The sequence below is a fragment of the Molothrus aeneus genome, chromosome 6, assembly GCF_037042795.1.
Source record: "Molothrus aeneus isolate 106 chromosome 6, BPBGC_Maene_1.0, whole genome shotgun sequence".
Lineage (NCBI taxonomy): Eukaryota > Metazoa > Chordata > Aves > Passeriformes > Icteridae > Molothrus > Molothrus aeneus.
In genome coordinates this window covers 18,511,470-18,527,980 of record NC_089651.1, presented here as the reverse complement: position 1 = coordinate 18,527,980, position 16,511 = coordinate 18,511,470, and the positions used below count along the sequence as shown (strand labels likewise).

At 42.6% G+C, this 16,511-nt stretch overlaps 1 protein-coding gene across 3 annotated transcripts in view; it reads left to right on the top strand.

The window, feature by feature from the left end:
• Positions 1-16,511, top strand: part of KMT5B (lysine methyltransferase 5B) — a 28,018-nt gene continuing 11,507 nt past the window's right edge. The window contains exons 1-3 of one of the 3 annotated variants that reach the window (XM_066551741.1): positions 1-608; positions 7,342-7,578; positions 8,230-8,377. In XM_066551741.1, coding sequence (XP_066407838.1) covers positions 7,425-7,578; positions 8,230-8,377 — 302 coding nt within the window. In that variant the 5' untranslated portion in view covers positions 1-608; positions 7,342-7,424. Of the gene's footprint in view, positions 609-7,341; positions 7,579-8,229; positions 8,378-13,461; positions 13,497-16,511 lie in introns of those variants that run through there. The other 2 variants (XM_066551742.1, XM_066551743.1) reach the window with 2 other exon arrangements.

Sequence of the window (16,511 nt, the reverse complement as noted above, 5' to 3'; positions counted from 1 at the left end):
CGGCGGCGGGTGTCCGCGGTGTCCCTCCGCCGCCGGGAGCGCAGGGGCACTCGGCGTCTCCCCGGACGGGGCGAGGAGGTCGCGAGCTCCGCCGGGAGGAACAAGAAGAAACTTCGGGACGCGGCGGCCAGCGCGGCGCTCGCCTGGCTCGGCAGGGCGGCGGAACGAGGGCTCCCCGCAGGGAAAGAGGAGAAGGACGAGGAAGCGGCGGCCGGCCCGCGCCGCCACCCCGCGGGGTCTCTGCGGGGGAGCCCGGGGGACTCTTTCTCGCGGGGCGCGGCGGAGGGATCTCCAGGCGGCTCTCCCCGCCGCCTCCCCCCTGCGCCGCTCGCCCCTCGGTGCCGCCATCTTGGATTTTAATCCGCCATTTTTTTTCCTCCCCCCACTTGGAATTATTTTTTATCACTATCGCCGCTTTTTTTTTTCTCTCCCCTTCCTTAGTTTTTCTCCCCGCTCCGCCCCTCCCTGGCTCGGTCTTCACTTTCCCCCCTTCAGCTTCCTCCCTTCCCCCTCCCCCCCCCTCCTCCCGCACCCTTGCCTTTGATGATTCATTTTCCCCCGGTGGTAGCGGGGGCAGCGCCGGCGGCGGGGGACCCCAGTGCGGGGCGGTGAGTTTGGGTCTCTGGGGAGGGTCTGTGTGTGCTCTGTGGGGCAGGGGAGACGCCGGGGCTGTGAGAGGGCTGCGCCCCTGAGCGCGGGGGGGCCGTGAGGAACCGCGCCCGGGGTCCGGCAGCGTGCGGGGCCGCCGCGGGCAGGGCGGGGGCGGCTGTCGGGGCGCTGACGGCGGCGGGCGCAGCGGGGACCCACGGGCGGAGGGGCGGCCGCGGGCGGGGCCGGGCCCCGGGGCCGGGGGCGGTGGGGGCCGCGCGGGGCCGGGGCGTGCGGCGGCGCCGGCGCGCGGAGAACGCCAGGGGGCAGCAGCGGGCGCGGGGGCGGCGCCGCCCGGGCCGGACCCGGTCCCGCTCCCCTTTCCGCCGGGCCGGCCCTACGCTCCGGGCCGGGAGTTTCTGCCAGTTCCAGTCCTTCTGCCTCTGGGTTGATGGCTTTAGTGACCCTCTCGATCTTGTCTCGGTTTGATGGAACCGCCGGACTAGTTGCCTTGGGGGTTTTATGGTATGTTTTTCTGGTTGGGGTTGTTTTTTGTGTTTTTTTTTATCGGAGGATACATGCCATTAGGGAAGGCGTAAAAGGCACGTATTTGCCCAATATCTGTATCTGAAACTTTAAAGGGAAGTTACCTTTAAGACGTTACTCTCGGAGTCGCGAAAACCGGTGAGAGGGAGAGTGCGTGGTGTTTTGCCAGGGTGTGTCACAGGCAGTGTGAGAACCTGAAGTGTAGAACTTTGTGGAGTTTTCTGGTGCGTTAAATTCAGTGCAGAGCAACGTGTCTCAGGACAAGACGACAGTCTTAAGTTGTGCCGAGGGAGGTTTAGCTTGGACATCGAGAATTTCTTCACAGAAGGGGTGATTAGACATTGGAATGGGCTGCTCAGCGAGGTGGTGGAGTCACCGTCCCCGGAGGTGTTTAAGGAAAGACTGGACGTGGCAATTAGTGCCATGGTCTAGTTGAAAGGGTGGTGTTCAGTCACAGATTGGACTCGATGATCTCAGAGGTCTTTCCCAACCTAATTGATTCTGTGATATGAGACGGCAATATGATTAGTGTTTAATAGTGTAACTATAAATACATACTGGCAAGTTTTTATCAATGAGATTAAAATGTATTGTAGGATAAGTTCTCATGGAGCTATGCCTTGTTTCCATAATCTGACCACTATAACTAGGGATGCAGCTGCTTCAATTTTCATTAACACTGAACTGTTCAGTTCTTTGCTTTCTTCCTTTCAAGTAACAATATGGGAGGAAATCAAGACTTACTTGGTTGAAAAGTTGGATGTTATTGTTTCTTTATCAGGCTGTTTTCTTATTAGGACCAGCTAGACACAGACATCTCTGCTTTATACCCACTGGAGCTCACAAACTGGAAATTCAGACTTCGTTAAAGCAATTGCTTAATGTATTGCATTTAAATGAATGAGTGGGATGATGTATCCTTGTATACTCAGTAACAGGACTGATTAGGCTCTTGAATGCTTTTTTTGCTCTGTTAGCACTGTCCTATTCCAGGACTACACTTCCCAGTATGCTCTTCCCTGGAAACAGCACATGCTTTAAGGCAACAGACTGTTGCCCAAGTCAGCATGGTAAGTGTCAGGTGTGATACTCTTGTGCCAAAGCAGAGCTATGGTTTGAGGATGCAAAGAAGTCCCAGCTGAAGTTCTCCTGACCACTTCCCTGACCTTGTGTGTTCCCCCTGCCCCATAACATCCACTCTTGGTTCAAGCCCGCCAGGTTCAGATTTGTCTGGTGACACCCCTGATTCAGTGACCAAATCTTTCATGTCTCTTGGCTCTGCGTTTGTTTCGCTGGCACTGAGGGGGGATGGCATGGAAGAGGGTACAAGCAGCTGGGGGAGCAGCAGTGCTCCTTTTGGAGTTACACTGGTTTGAAGTCTTCATTGAACTGTTTGACCCAGCCATGGTGGGGCTGCCCCAAACCGAACCTGAACCTGTGTAAGTCATACAGCTGCACACACAGAGAGCTAATTTGGGTCATGGAGAAGTCCACGGAGCACTGGCGTTGGTGAAAGTGTTTGTGTGAATTGGCAAGTGGGAGGAAGGAGGTTCTCCCTCTCCTGGAAGCAGCCGAGCTTTTGTATTGTCTCTGTGACTTCTGCACGCTGGAGTTGTTGCAGTGACTTGAGGGAATCACACAGGCTTTGGGGTGCTGTGCTCAGCCCCACCCTGAGAGAGCACCCAGTGGGGGACATGGCAGGGCAGAGGAGGAGCTGCTCAAGTGTAATTTGCTCTTTGACACTCATTTAGTGCTGGTACTGGATTGCTTCTGTGCCTGTGCTGTGCTTGGATTAGTATCCAAACTGATACACAAAAATCGTGTGGCTGCGCAAGAAAAAAAGGGGAATGAATGCCAAATAGCCAAGCTATTGGTGGGAGACTGGAGCCTGGGTTTGGGTCAGTTTTGGATCCAGGTGTGCTCTCCCAAACCTGCATCCTGGGGCTGTAGTTCTGCAACAGTCTGGACTGACCTTAGTCAGTTTTGACACAGTCTTACAGCCTCCCCATGCCATTATTGATCCATGTCCAGTTCTGCACTGAGCTTATTCTCAGCACTAATTAGCTGAAAAGAACCAATCAAAAACATTTTCTGGGGGTCTGGTTTACTGAACCTTCAGATTCACTACTCTCAAGTCTCTTCAACAAGACTTGAGACTGTTCTGAATAGCTCCTTAAAGCTGTGCAGGTTTTCCTTCAGCTTTGATTTTGATCAGTCATTTTTATTCTGGTGATCCCATAGGAAAACTAGTTGCACAGTTTTGCTCTGCTTCCCAAATTCCAAGGTCTGTTTACTTTTCGTAGGGTTACCAATAATGAAGCCTTTGCTTTTCTCTTGATACCTCTGATTTGTCTAGAAGAGCTGAGGCTGGGTTTTTTGTTTGGTTTGGTTTTGGGTTTTTTTTGTTTGGTTGGTTGGTTGGTTGATTTTTTTTTGTTTGGTTTTGTTTTGTTTGGGTTTTTTTGTTTTGGTTTGGTTTTTTTTTGTTGTTTGTTTGTGTGTATGTCCTATATTTGCTTTAGGTCACTGTCTTGTTAAGGAAAACTTTGTTGCAGCTATTGTTAATTAAAAAAAAAAAGACAAGCAAGCCAAACTGTAGGTGTTTGAGTTCTTAAAAATAATTTTTTTTAAAAATCCATAAGCTATATTTTAAAGAAGGTCTGTTGTCTGTCTGTACTAATTGTGTTAGTGCTTCAGTTTTCATTTTTAAGAGTACTGTTGCAATGAAATGCCAGATACCTCAGTGAGAAGTACCAAATGCAATTGAGCTATATTGTGGCATTTGAGGAAATGTGCCTATCAAACTAGCATAATACAATTGCTAAAGGCAGTGTGATTTAAAGAGTAGTGGTGTTATTAATAAAGGGTTAAAGCAGCATTGTGGTCATTTATATTGAAATGCAAAAGGTCCCTTGGAAGCTCTAATTGTGCCGGTAAACTTCACGGTTGTAGTAAACCTGAAGTCCTAAGTGGTCCAGGTGTGGTGCTAGATTTTGATGGCAGAGCTCTGTAGCGAGAGTTTCGAAGTATGTGGTGGTGTAAGTATATTTGAGTGTTTTCTTGAATGGGAAGATAGTGTTCATCTCTGCCTTTTCTCCCTCAATTCCTAAAGGACTTGTCAGTATGAATCTGATGTAGAAAGCAGTGAGAATAAATCACGTCAGAAGATATAAGTACCACACGGTGGTGGTTAGTGGTGCATCTCTTCCTTCCTTTCAGGTTTTCTCTTGGCATTAGCAGCTGAGATATTCACGGGGAAAGGAATCCTTGCTGTTGTTTTTGGCTTTTGGTATCATGTCTGGAAAGCTGATTTTGGGTACTGGGAGAAGGAATCGCAGAGTCACAGAATGGGTCAGGCTGGAAGGGACCTCAATGGGTCCTCTGGCCCAACCTTCCTGCTCAGGCTGGGCCATCCCAGAGCACATGGCACAGAGCTGTGTCCAGATAGATCCTGAATATCTCCAGTGAGGGAGACTCCACACCCTCTCTGGGCAGCCTGTTCCAGTGCTTGTTCACCTGCACAGTAAAGATGTTCTTCCTCGTATTCAGGTGGAACTTCTGTGCACCTCTTTCTGCCCACTGCCTCTTGTCCTATTGAATAGTGGCTGAAGAAGCACACTTGCAGTCTTCAAGTTTGTCATTTGGCTGATATCAGAAAATAGAGGGAGCAGGAGATTGAGACAGAGGTTTTCTTGCTCATTAGGCTGATGAGCCCAAAGAAATAATGATTTTTTACCAGAATTTTGCTATGCATCACTAAATGGCCTGATTTTGTTTGAGGAGGACTTATGTTGCTGTCTATATCAATCTCTTTTGGAGCAGAACAAAGTGTTTTTCCTAATGTTTAGTACAGTTTGAGTATCATTCTGTGGCCACGTTGCTGCTTATCTTTGCAGTGGTCCCTTCCTTGTCATTGCTGTTCCTGGTTAAGCAGAAGTGAGTTAGCACAGACAGTACTCACCCTGCCCAAAGGGCCCTTGTGAGAGGTGTGTTTCCTTCTCTGTGCAGAGAACGCCTTTCCTTCAGCCCACTGTGGCTGCTGGACCTGGTGATTGTCAGAAAGTAGCACAGTAAGCATTTCCCCCAGACTGCTGGATACAATACAGCGTTCACCTACACTCTGACTTCATGGGAGTTTCATTCACCTGTCCTGCTTTTGGGCTGTAGCAAGCACAGCGTGGAGTTCAGTCCTGGTGTACAAAGATACCAAGACTGAATTTCATGCAGGTCTTTAATGTAGTTTCTGTTCTAATGCTTTTCATTACCACTGTTACAAAAACATGGCAGAATGGGGGTTAATTAGAGTATATAGACCTGTAAAATTAATAGATGGCAGTGTAAGAAAAGAGAAGTTTGAGAGTTTACATCAGAGTCAGCCAGTGGCAGATCTTCACAGAGTTGCTTTTCTGATAGGTGGGATGCTTAACAAGGAAGTTTAAGGGGGTTGTTTGGTTGGTTTTGAAGTTTTGGTGGTTTGTTTTTTTTTTCAGATGTATGTTATGATAAACTTACATGTGTATGTTATCAGCAAGCTCTGTGAAATAAAAAAAAGCCTATCCAAGGGTGTTTTGGTGGTACTTTGTAAAAGAGCTAGGTCTACCTATAGTTGAATGAATAGAATTCATCTTGAGGTTAAAGAAAATCCCTTCTATTACTGGGAGCAAGAAAATTCTTTGTCCACTGAAACTATTTCAATTCTTTTTCTTGATATTGATGCAGTAACTGAGCCAGGTTTTGCTCAGTGTGATTCTGTTACACTTTGTTGATAGTCTTTACTGCCCTTCTTTATCAATTTGTAAAAGGTTCTAAAACCTGTCCATTCCTGGGTGATGTGTTCTGGTAAGATGCTTGAGCCAATGCTTCTGTAAATATACAACACGCTTGTCTTTACTGTGTTTCCTTAATTGCCTCAGTCTTCTGCTTCTTTGTAAATAACTTAATTACAAATCATCTGGCCATAAACATTTCTTTAGGTAGCTGGATCACACAGGTGTCTAACACAAATCTAGTCGTTTACTGCTCTTACCTGATAAAAAGCAGAAGTTCCACAAAAGACAGTATTTCTAACATCTCTTAGTTTGTTGTTCCATTTCTTCCATCAGATTGAAATGTGTGTTGCAATGGCCTGTTACCAGCTGTGAGCGGAGCATTGCTTTTTTTATATAATTGCAGTAAAATGAAAAGGCACAATTTATTTCTTTGTGAGGAAGCAGTAGGGAGAAGGGTGAATTAAAATCAAGAGAATGAATTACTAATGTGTAAGTGCAATTGTAAAATAATTTTGTAAATCGGATCTTTTCCTGCAAGTTATACAGAGTGAGACACAACTGTGTACAAAAACATTATTAGCTTTCTTATAATTATTTATGCAAAAGACATTGAGACTACGGGCAAAAACTAGCATTTGCTTTGCTAGACATTTATGTACTGTAAAATTGCAACTCTGTTTCTGACCTCGCTTAGTATTGGCATGTTGAACCAGGTGTGTTGTGACTGGTTTGTTTTGTCAAAATGGAATAGTAAGAATAGTAGCCTGGGTTCTCTAGGTCATCATTGAGGGTTTCTTGGGCTCTGATTTTTGAATAAAGATCTAACATTTTTCCCTTAACCCCATTCCAAAAATGTCCATTTTCTGCTTGGGTTTTTTCCTTTTTTCTTCTAAACTGTGCTCATCTTTAGTTCTTGGAGGATGCATGTGAAATGGTCTTTGCTGTAGAGTTCCCAGTAGGTTATTAGTTTTATCTATTAGGAGATAGAATCGTTATTGGGTGTGTATTTGAAAATGCTCTGGGTCTGGAGTCACATAGCTGTGGACATGTTAACCCACATGTACGTAAGCTTGTACAGGTATCTCTGTGGGTATAGTCCAGCTCTTAAAGATGAGCTGCCCTTAGCAATTTATCAGCTCCAGAATTCCGTCCTTGCTGCCAGATGCCATTGTAAGTTGTAGGACAGTACTTCACCTGTTCACAGTTCTGTGTACTGGTGCTAATGAATGGCTTTTCTTTCTTCCTGATGCAAATGCAGATGGCCATCTTTCCTCCCACCTTTCCCCACCATTTCTTTGGGGGTTGGGGGTGAGGATGTGTTTCAGTTTTCTTTTACTACAATTATTATTGCTGGGGTATTATTACTATTTTTTTTAATGCTGTATCTTGAAAAAAGTTTCCCAGTAAGTTCTAATCATGTTTGTTTTATTTCCAGTAGGAATTGGAACTGAATTTATTCATCCACTTCTCCAAGCCTTTTGAAAAGTGACTAAATGCAACTGAGTCAGATTGTCTGTGGGTATGAAGTGGCTGGGAGAATCCAAGAACATGGTAGTGAATGGCCGGAGAAGTGGAAGCAAGTCGTCTAATGACCACACACAGACCAAATTGCAGCATGCAGGAAAGGAGAATCCAAAGACAGGCAAAAATGGAGTTGAGAGAAGATCAAGCAGATGTATGTATATGTTTCTGCTGCTTAGTGCTATGATTCACTTCCTAGTTTGCCAGCCAGGCTGCTGTCTTACCTAATTCATGAGGGAGGTCTGCAGTCAGCATGGAGCTAACATAGAAATATTAGTTATGTATGTATTTTCTGGATGCGTTAAGTCCCTTCAGGAGTGTAGATTTCTTCAGATCGCTTTAAAAGTCAAGTAAGAATAACTGGGTGTAAATTAATTTTCAACTGTTATAACTATAAAATGCATGATTGGCACTAAGTGACAACTAGTATGATTTGAAGTGGATAACATCATTTGAAGTACTTGCCCAATTTTCAGTGAATACCCTTGTAGAAGTAAACCCCATTTTTTAATCAAGTCACATCAATAGCCGTTCTGCAGTCATGCTCCTTAAAACCTTAAAAAAGGTTTTAAGGAATATGGATTCTTATTTTTGCTATTGGTCTGGGATGAAGGATTAAATGCAAATTAGTCCTTTATTCAGATGTCCTTTACAGTCCTTTATTCTGCTTCTCCAGGTACTTCATCATCTTCCTCAACTGTTCTGTATTTTTTGCCTCCAGCCTGTGTGTCTGTCTGTCCCCAAATGTAGCTGGGCTCTATAATATCCCTTAAGTGATATCTAATTTGTGCTCTCTTATTTGCAGGTAGCAGTGCTTCAGGATTTGAGGGACAAAGTCGTTATGTGCCTTCCTCTGGAATGTCTGCCAAGGAACTCTGTGAAAATGATGACCTAGCAACTAGTTTGGTTCTTGATCCCTATTTAGGTTTTCAGACACACAAAATGAATACTAGGTAACTTGTCTTTATTTTTCTAGAAGAGAATTCATCTTCTTAGTTGATGTAAATCAGCAAAACCGTGGAATTTTGTGCGTGTTTTAAGAAAGTGAAAGAATGTAAATTTGCGAGTAGCTTCTGCCTTTAAAATGGTGTTGCATGTGGGTCTGGAACTCAGCACTACAAATGCAGTGTCTCACAGTGCTCCATCATAGGGCTTTCCATTAGTCTCATGTATTTGTGCAGTAGAACAGGCTGATAATAGGCACCGTTTTCTAACTTAAACAGTTAACCAATTGTAAGTTTGAAACCAGTAGTCATTTGAAATTATTCAACGGCAGAAGCCAGTGTTTGGTAACTTTTGTGTTTATTCCATCTGCTGGATGCTTTATTTTTCCTTCCTTACTCTTAAACAACGGAAGAAAGATGTAGCTCCTGAGCAGTTCAGTGTTGGTGCTACTCGATCTGAAGTTCTGGCAGACCCCTGCTGAAGGAATTGCTACTCAGATGTGTCTGTATGGAGGAGATCAATGAGTGTGCCAGCTGGAAACTTGCTTACCAGAGTTGCACTTACTTTTGCACTGTTACACATCCGTCTGAATGCTTTGATTTTGCATTCTGTGTGGTCTCAGGGTTTAGCTGTTTGTGCTTCTCCCTCTGCTGCAGATGTATCACTGATGATAACTCTGTTCTGTAGATCTTTCTTAAGCTTGTCTGCATGCAAGATTTGTATTAATAGCTCAATGGAGAAACTGTATATAAACTTTAAGTTTCTAAGGACAGGAATTGTATTGCTTGCTACTGTGCAATAATAAGAGCTGGAGTTTCCTGGCAGCACATCATGGGAAACAGACTCTCAGCCCTTCAAACTGTTGCTGTGACTATTTTTGAAGGACAGTATACCTATGAAGCACAGTCACATGCACACAGTATCAGTTAAGCAAATTGCATGTATGCAATGAACTGATTGATTCAAAAATGACTGCTAGATGAATTGCTGTTGTCACAAGACATAAATAGTTGTTGGTATAGCCTGAAAGCATCAGCTACACATGAAATTGAAACAGTGTGGTTCTAATAACAGTAAAGACTTACCCCTAAGAGATCTTTCCTTTTTTGCTGGAGAGTGCAACATCCACCTTTAAGAAGGATATTGGAGTTTTAACTCTTCCCTCCCTGCTGTTGGTTACAGTAGCACAGTCCAGGCAGATATTCTTACAGTTCAGTTTGAAGTGTCTTTGTATTTTCATCAGTTAATCAAGCTAAGAATATATGCTGAAAGGATTTTTTTGTTCTCTTGCATGAATGATAGTCTGCAAGTTTTGCACAGGATGTTAGTTCTTATGCTTTTTGCTGTGGAAATGATGTAGTCATTGTTTAATAGTTGGAAAAGCTACTTTCATGGATGTTGTTTTATGTTGGTAGGTTGTCAACTAAAATACTTATTTAATTACTATTTTGAATCAAAAAGCTACACAAAGACCATCGTGTATTTCTTCCTTTCTCAGACTTGGAGAACATTACAGGCAGACTTCAAGGACAGTAGTTAATAATCTTGGAGCACTATGGGAAGTACTTAGGTGAGGCTTACAACTCCTACCAGATGCACACCTTCTGCCTCTATCATATTGTCCTATTGAGAAAGTTTCTGATGTTTTAGTAATTAAAGTCCAGGCATCAGCATAGTTCTTGTTTATCTTTTTGGTGCAGTGATGACACATGCTTGTTACTGTGGCTTGATGCTTAGATTATCTTTTTCCATCTAGTAAACTGTAGACTTTCTAGAGCTCCATACTGTTGTTTTAATGGCTTTGAGGGAAGGAGAGGGGAAAGCAGGTGTGAAAAAACTACTGCTTCCAAAATGCTAGGTGCTAGTACCCAAATATTATAAGGTAGTAGAATTGAAGATTTGCAGCTTATGTTTGGGCATCTTCTGCTTCAGTGCCACAGAGTCATATCAGTTACACAGTTTGTGTGTGGAGGTATGCTGAAAATACAACAGCCAGTTATGGTGGCAAGCAAAGATTTCCTGTTCCCTTGTTCTGATTTGTTTGAAGATGCCCTGTGAAAGTGTCTGTGCCACTGTTCTGCTGTGCTGTGTTGGAAACATGTAAGAGGTTTGTATTTTTGCAGCCCACTGTAGGTTGATGATCACTTACTGAAGTTCTTCCCCTTACCTTGGAAGCCAGGTCTGTACTTTTGTATGCATGAGTGTCTTTTCTGTGAGCACTTTTTCTACTTAATTCTTCCAGTTGAAGAGTTTGTAAATTTGATTTGTCCGGAGTATATTGATTGAAGAAAAAAAACCATAAAAAAAGGAAAGTATATAGGTTGATGTTGAAATGTCCTTTTTTTCCATCCTCTTTATATTGAGTTAATGATCTTATGGTAGCATGATGACAAGAACATGACTGTTACTTTACTTGCTGGGTTTTTTTGTTTTGGTTTGGAGGTATTTTCTGAGTGTATAAAAATAAAGTCCTGCAGTTTGTGAATGCCCACCATCTTGGAAACAGGGTTGTTGGCTCTGTAAACTGTCAAGTCAGGAATGTCTGAAAGAAGTGAAGACTGTTTCTTAAAAGCTCACAACTGAATCCCCTAATGTGATTGTCCAGTGTTCCTCTGAAATGTTTTCTTGTCACTTGGGATTTGTAGGACAGTATAACATGTAGCTCTGGAAGTGTCCTCAGTGGCTTTACCCAAAAGTATTTTTTTTCATTCTCTTGGATTTCCCAGAGAAAGCAGGATGTTTTCAGAGTTTCCAACCCTTTTTACAGTCTCAATTGTCATTCTTTCATCAATTTTGTAGCTCTTATCTCAACAGAATAGCAGCTTAGCAGTTAATAAAAGAAACCCCATGTCTTAGAAAGTATGTTCTTGTCAAGTATCACTGTTCTAAGAGGTTTTGTTGCTTCTTGTAGAAATCCTGTTATATCAGCCTTTGTTTGTTCTGGTAAAAAACAAAACTCATTTTGCAAGCTACACTTCCTGGGTTGAAAGTTTACAAACACTAGAGATTAAAACTGACACTTGTAAAATGCCAAGTGAGTTCTTGCCAGTCTTACCATTTCTTATTTTTGGGTGCTTTTCCCTAGGCTGAGCACTGAATCTTGAAGTCACATGCCTTATTGGCTAATCTGCGCTTTATCCTATCTCACATACCAAGGTGTTACTGTTTAAAGCTTAAGCCAGACTCCCAGTCGTGTTGCTGCTGTTACCAGGCAGTGTTGTCTCCTGGTTCCCTAAAGCACCAGCATCATGCTAGGGGATACTGAGAGCACTTCCAATGTGTCTCCAGATCTGCAAATTGTTTAGGAAGTCAGATATGTTGTGGTCTGTTTGCTGCTCTTAGTGAAGTTACAAGCAGGTGTGTGATGTGGGTGGTTTTGTCTGATTACATGGGACTAAAGGACCAAGCCTTCAGAATTTCTGTGTTTTCCATTGGAAACGTTAAGTGCTTGGGGATGATGTACAGGAAGCTGCTTCTCTCAACACTGCCTCAAGAGCAGTCACTGACTTAGGTGACCAAACTTGACAGGGTACATCACTCTTCATCCCTTAGAGTCACCACTAGGCAGTGAGACAAAAAGCACAAAGCAGTTCCATTGCATTTATGAGCGTGTGCTCAATCTTCCCTGCGTTCTTTAGCTCATTTCAATAGAATAATTGAAGAGTTCAGTATTCATCTTGAGTAAGGTCTGGAGGCTGAAAAAGTGATGTGGGTTCTGCTGAATAAGGTTATGTGGCCATACAGTTCAGCTTCAGGGTTGTAGTGCTATGGAGATACTGGATTAGAGGTACACAACTCTTTTGTGGTGGTAACCTGGTTCAAAGTGAAGCTTTTACATTCTTCAGACCTCAGTGTCTGGGTGCTTTACAACACTGTTTTTGACTTTTGCATAAAATCTGATTTTTCCATTTTTTCTAGATTATTTTCACTGACAGCTTAATTCAGTAAAGTCCTTTACCTTGCTCCTGATTGTCTTCCTTCATTGTATATAAATCACACAGTGATTACATTGGAACCAACTGTTTTGATGTTCCCGAATGTTTTGAATTTTTAAAAAAAATCACAGCCAAAAAAACCACCCTAAACAACCATGCCTTGCCTTTCAAACCAACACCCACCCACCTTACTTTTATAGTTTTTTTTATTTGTACTTTTAGCTTCAACAAAAAGTGTTACATTTTCAAAACATGGAATGGCTTGCATCCAGTGGTCATGTTAACTGCTAAATTAAATTTACCATGTGGAGTGTCAGAACAGGATTAGAGGACAGTGCTAGGTTGTTGGTTCGGGGGGTTTCTTGTCTTCCCCATATTTATTTTTTAAAAGTACTTCTTTGCTAAATTGTGAGAATTTTATTTCTGTTCTCAGCTATATTGGAGTTTTGACCACACTGGTGTGTATTTAGTGTCAGTTCAAGAAATTTAAGTAATGTGGATTACTTTCTTCATTAAAAGTGCTGTTTTGAAATTTGGCCTTTAAAGAACATTAGTTTTTTTCTGTGCGAAAACACTGGCAATAAATGCTGAACAAGTTGATGATAACTTGTATAATGAGCTCTGAGGAAAAAATACTCACACTACAGGGTTGGGCAGGGAGGAAGCCAAAATCTATGTTAATTAAGTAAGTTGTTTATGCTTATTTTAAATAGATGATTTTCAATTCTTGTTCTGCTATCTTGAATGCTTAACAGGCTTGCAGTTTCAGCTTTTGTGCTCAATCTCTGGTACTACTGTCCACTCTGGTGGACATAAACTTGCTGTTTTCCAGAGTTGCTTAAATAGAAATACCATCCAGACAAGGTGCCTGTTGTTAAAAGGCTAATGGGTTGATATGGTTTTGATAAATTCACTCTTCTTGATGTTCCCTAGTCAGAAGTTAAGAAAGAAGGTTTGGAAGTAAAACTCTTTAACATGCACTGATATGCTGTTTGGAGTTCCATACTGGATCTCTTGCAGGATCCATTTATCCTTTTTGTTCAAACTCACTGCTCTCAGTGACTGAGACTGAGCAAGGTACTGTGCTTCTGAACTTACCAGAAACTCTCCTTTAACTTCCTTTATAGGCAAGCATCTCACTGACCTTTGGCTTTATACCTTGGAGTTCCAAGAGTCTTTAAGTACTCCTGAGGTAAGAGAAACTTGAGAGAGAAAGAGCTTTGCTTCCCCAAGCCATTTTCCTACGTCTTCCTTGTTGAGACCATGTCAGTTTGCCCTTAATTGGGACGAGATCATCTTCTATCTGATTTTGAAACTGCAGTAGCCACAGCTTTATCAGATCTTGTTGACTAGGGAAAAAAAAGTATTTTCTAGAGAAGTGTGAGAAGTTTCTGTTCTCCAGGTTGTCAGGAAGAAGGGCTGATACTATTTCTTTAAAGATCGTGTCGTAGCTGAGGTTTTCATTCTTTGCTCACTTCTAACACCTGACTGTCTTGCAGCAGGCTTCATGTCCCGTGAGACCTGACTTGTGAAGCTGCTCGTAGGGTGGCTCAAGGAGTCTGTATCTGTGAGCAGATTCAAACAGCAATGTGTCTTATTCACTTTCCATGTTGGAATTTAATAAGGGTACTGTTCAGAGGAGGAAACCACGAGTCTGGATAAACAATTCTGATTTTAATTGCCTTTTTTTTTCCAGAGACTGGGTTGGCTGGTTTGTTCTGCTGGTTTCCTTGTGCTCTTTCTCTCTTCTTTGAACTAGTCACTTGTTTTACTGATACTTAAAAGTCAGTTTCTTTGGCTCATTTTATATGTATACATTTAGCTGTGGGGCGTTATCAGGCTCTCTTCATGGGGGAGCTCAAACAGTGTAGAGATTCTTCCAGCAGATGTGTAGGTTTTTGGGTTTTTTTAATGTCATGAGTAAATGTGGAAGCCCTGTAACACCAAATGGTAGTATACAAGGTTGCTTCTCAAAATCAATTGGCATTTTGGCTGCAAAAAGCTAATGAATAAACCAATTAATTATACTCCTGGGAGAAATGAAGTATCTATCAGCCGACCCAAATTCTTAAGGAATATTGGACTTCTAGGGTTTCTTGGTTTCTTCAGTGTCTCAAACGAGAAGGTACCTTTTAAAGTATATATGGAGATACACCTGTGAAAGACTAAAGCTTTTCACGAGGAGTCTGGACTGTAGTATTCTGAATCTGCTTACAAACTTCATGTGCTCTCAGTGCAACTTAGATGTGCTGTTGAACTGTGAAGAGCCCTCCAGCTCAGGCTCAGGGTGCGCAGTGTCATTCTGTTTCATCTGATTGGGAACCCTTGGAGTGAAATGTTAAACATAATGTTGGTTTCCAGCATCTTTCCATGCACTTGTGGATACTTCTTGCTTGTTTGGATTCCGGTTTATTTTTTCTCATTATCTCTGTCTTGTCACTGTGTAAGAACAACTTCTTGACAGAGGCACTGCAGAGAATCCTTGGTATTAATTTTCGAGCCCCTGGGTGCAGAGAATCATGTTCTTTGAAAAACCCAGTTCCTGTTTGAAATGTCTGCCATGCAGTCCAGCATTCATCTGACCATGTCTTGTCTTGGGGGTTCTACAATGCCTTCATCCCTTTCTTGTTTCCAGCCATCTTTTTGGCCTTTGAAGGTCTTGGGCATACACTGACTATTTTACCTTGCAGGAATGGCATTACAAAAGTTTCTGCTAATGGCTTAAATTAATTCCACCAGCAGTGTGGTGCTTGAGACAAGGATCCATAGGGACACCTGCTGAATGTGACCCATGGAGGTGCGCCAGTGACCTTCAGGGGCTGGGGCCAAGTCCCAAGCTACCTAAGGTAGCTGGGCAGGTAGACATCGAGTCAGCCTCTGAGAATAATGTGTTGTGAAACACCTAAAATATGAGCACTTGGGGCTGTAAGATTTGCTTTGAATTGCTAGAAAATAGAGGGTGTTGATTCTTTTTATCTAGGTCTTGAGAGACACTTGTTAAGCTTAGCATCTGCTCTCCTTTTTTATCTGTATTTCTTTCTCACTCTGGTGGTTCAGTTGGGATCCTGCTTTCTTAACTAGCCTAGACCAAGCTTCTCGGTGATGAATAAGTATGATGATGTCTATCAGCACATACATTGCTGTCTCAGGTGCTAATGCAATTTTGAATGAGATGGCTTTTCCACCCATCTTTGCTCCTGCAGGTCGCGTCGCTAAAAAATTGTGTATTTCAGCATGTGAAATACAGTGTAACAGAGAGGGCAGTTATTCATGTAGCCCAGCAAGAACAGACATAGCTGAAGACCAATTCTAACTGGAAATCCTGTAGGTTTTTCTTTGTGTAATATTTGCAGATAGAGGTGTAAGCAGCCATATTACTGTTACATGTTTGTGCAGAGTGGTGAGCTCTCTACTTCTGGTGTAAGTGCATTTGGCTCCTTGCTGGGAAAGTTGTTTCTGGTTGAAATTGAAAGTGAGTGCAGGTCCTGTTCTGAAGCTAGTCAGTTCAGTTCAGGCTACGTTATTTTAAATTCTATTCATGCATGAGGAAGCTCTGTGAGTTATGACTATCAAATTTGGGCAAAGTCTTTCTGGTTTTGGGAGAGCAGAGATACTTGTATGTGTGACTGGCAAGTTGAGGAAGACTTTGGTGTGCTGCAGAACAAAAATAATGATTGTGTCATCTCTAGTTTTAGGGGAGTTTTCTTGCATGATAAGGTCTCATCAGCTTGTTAGGTAGTTAGCTTTTTGGGATGACAATACAAGCATATTCTTTATTAAAGAACTTGATTTGAAACTTCGTGGCATGGTATGTTCTACAGTTGTAAGCAGGCATCTGTTTCTTGACTGGTTCCTGCTGTCTTGTTCAATGTCATATCCCAGCCAGAAGAGAACTGAACCTGATGTCCGCTCGGAACTGCTTACTCACCATGTCCTCTGAAAGCCCACAGGTTTATATTGACAAATTTTGCTGGATTCAAAAAGGTCTAAAAGGGTGCTTAGTTGTTATGTCACAAGGAAGTGTTTCAGATGGAGATTTGAGATATTTATAAAAGCAGTAGCATGGAACGCTGAAAACCTGCTGAAACTGATTCTGCCCTTAGGAGATCTGTCTTCATTGTATCACGTGCATAAATACAGCATCTTCCTTCTAAGGAAGGAAAGTGAATTCTCATGGTTGTTACTTTGTTCTGATTAGACTCTTAGC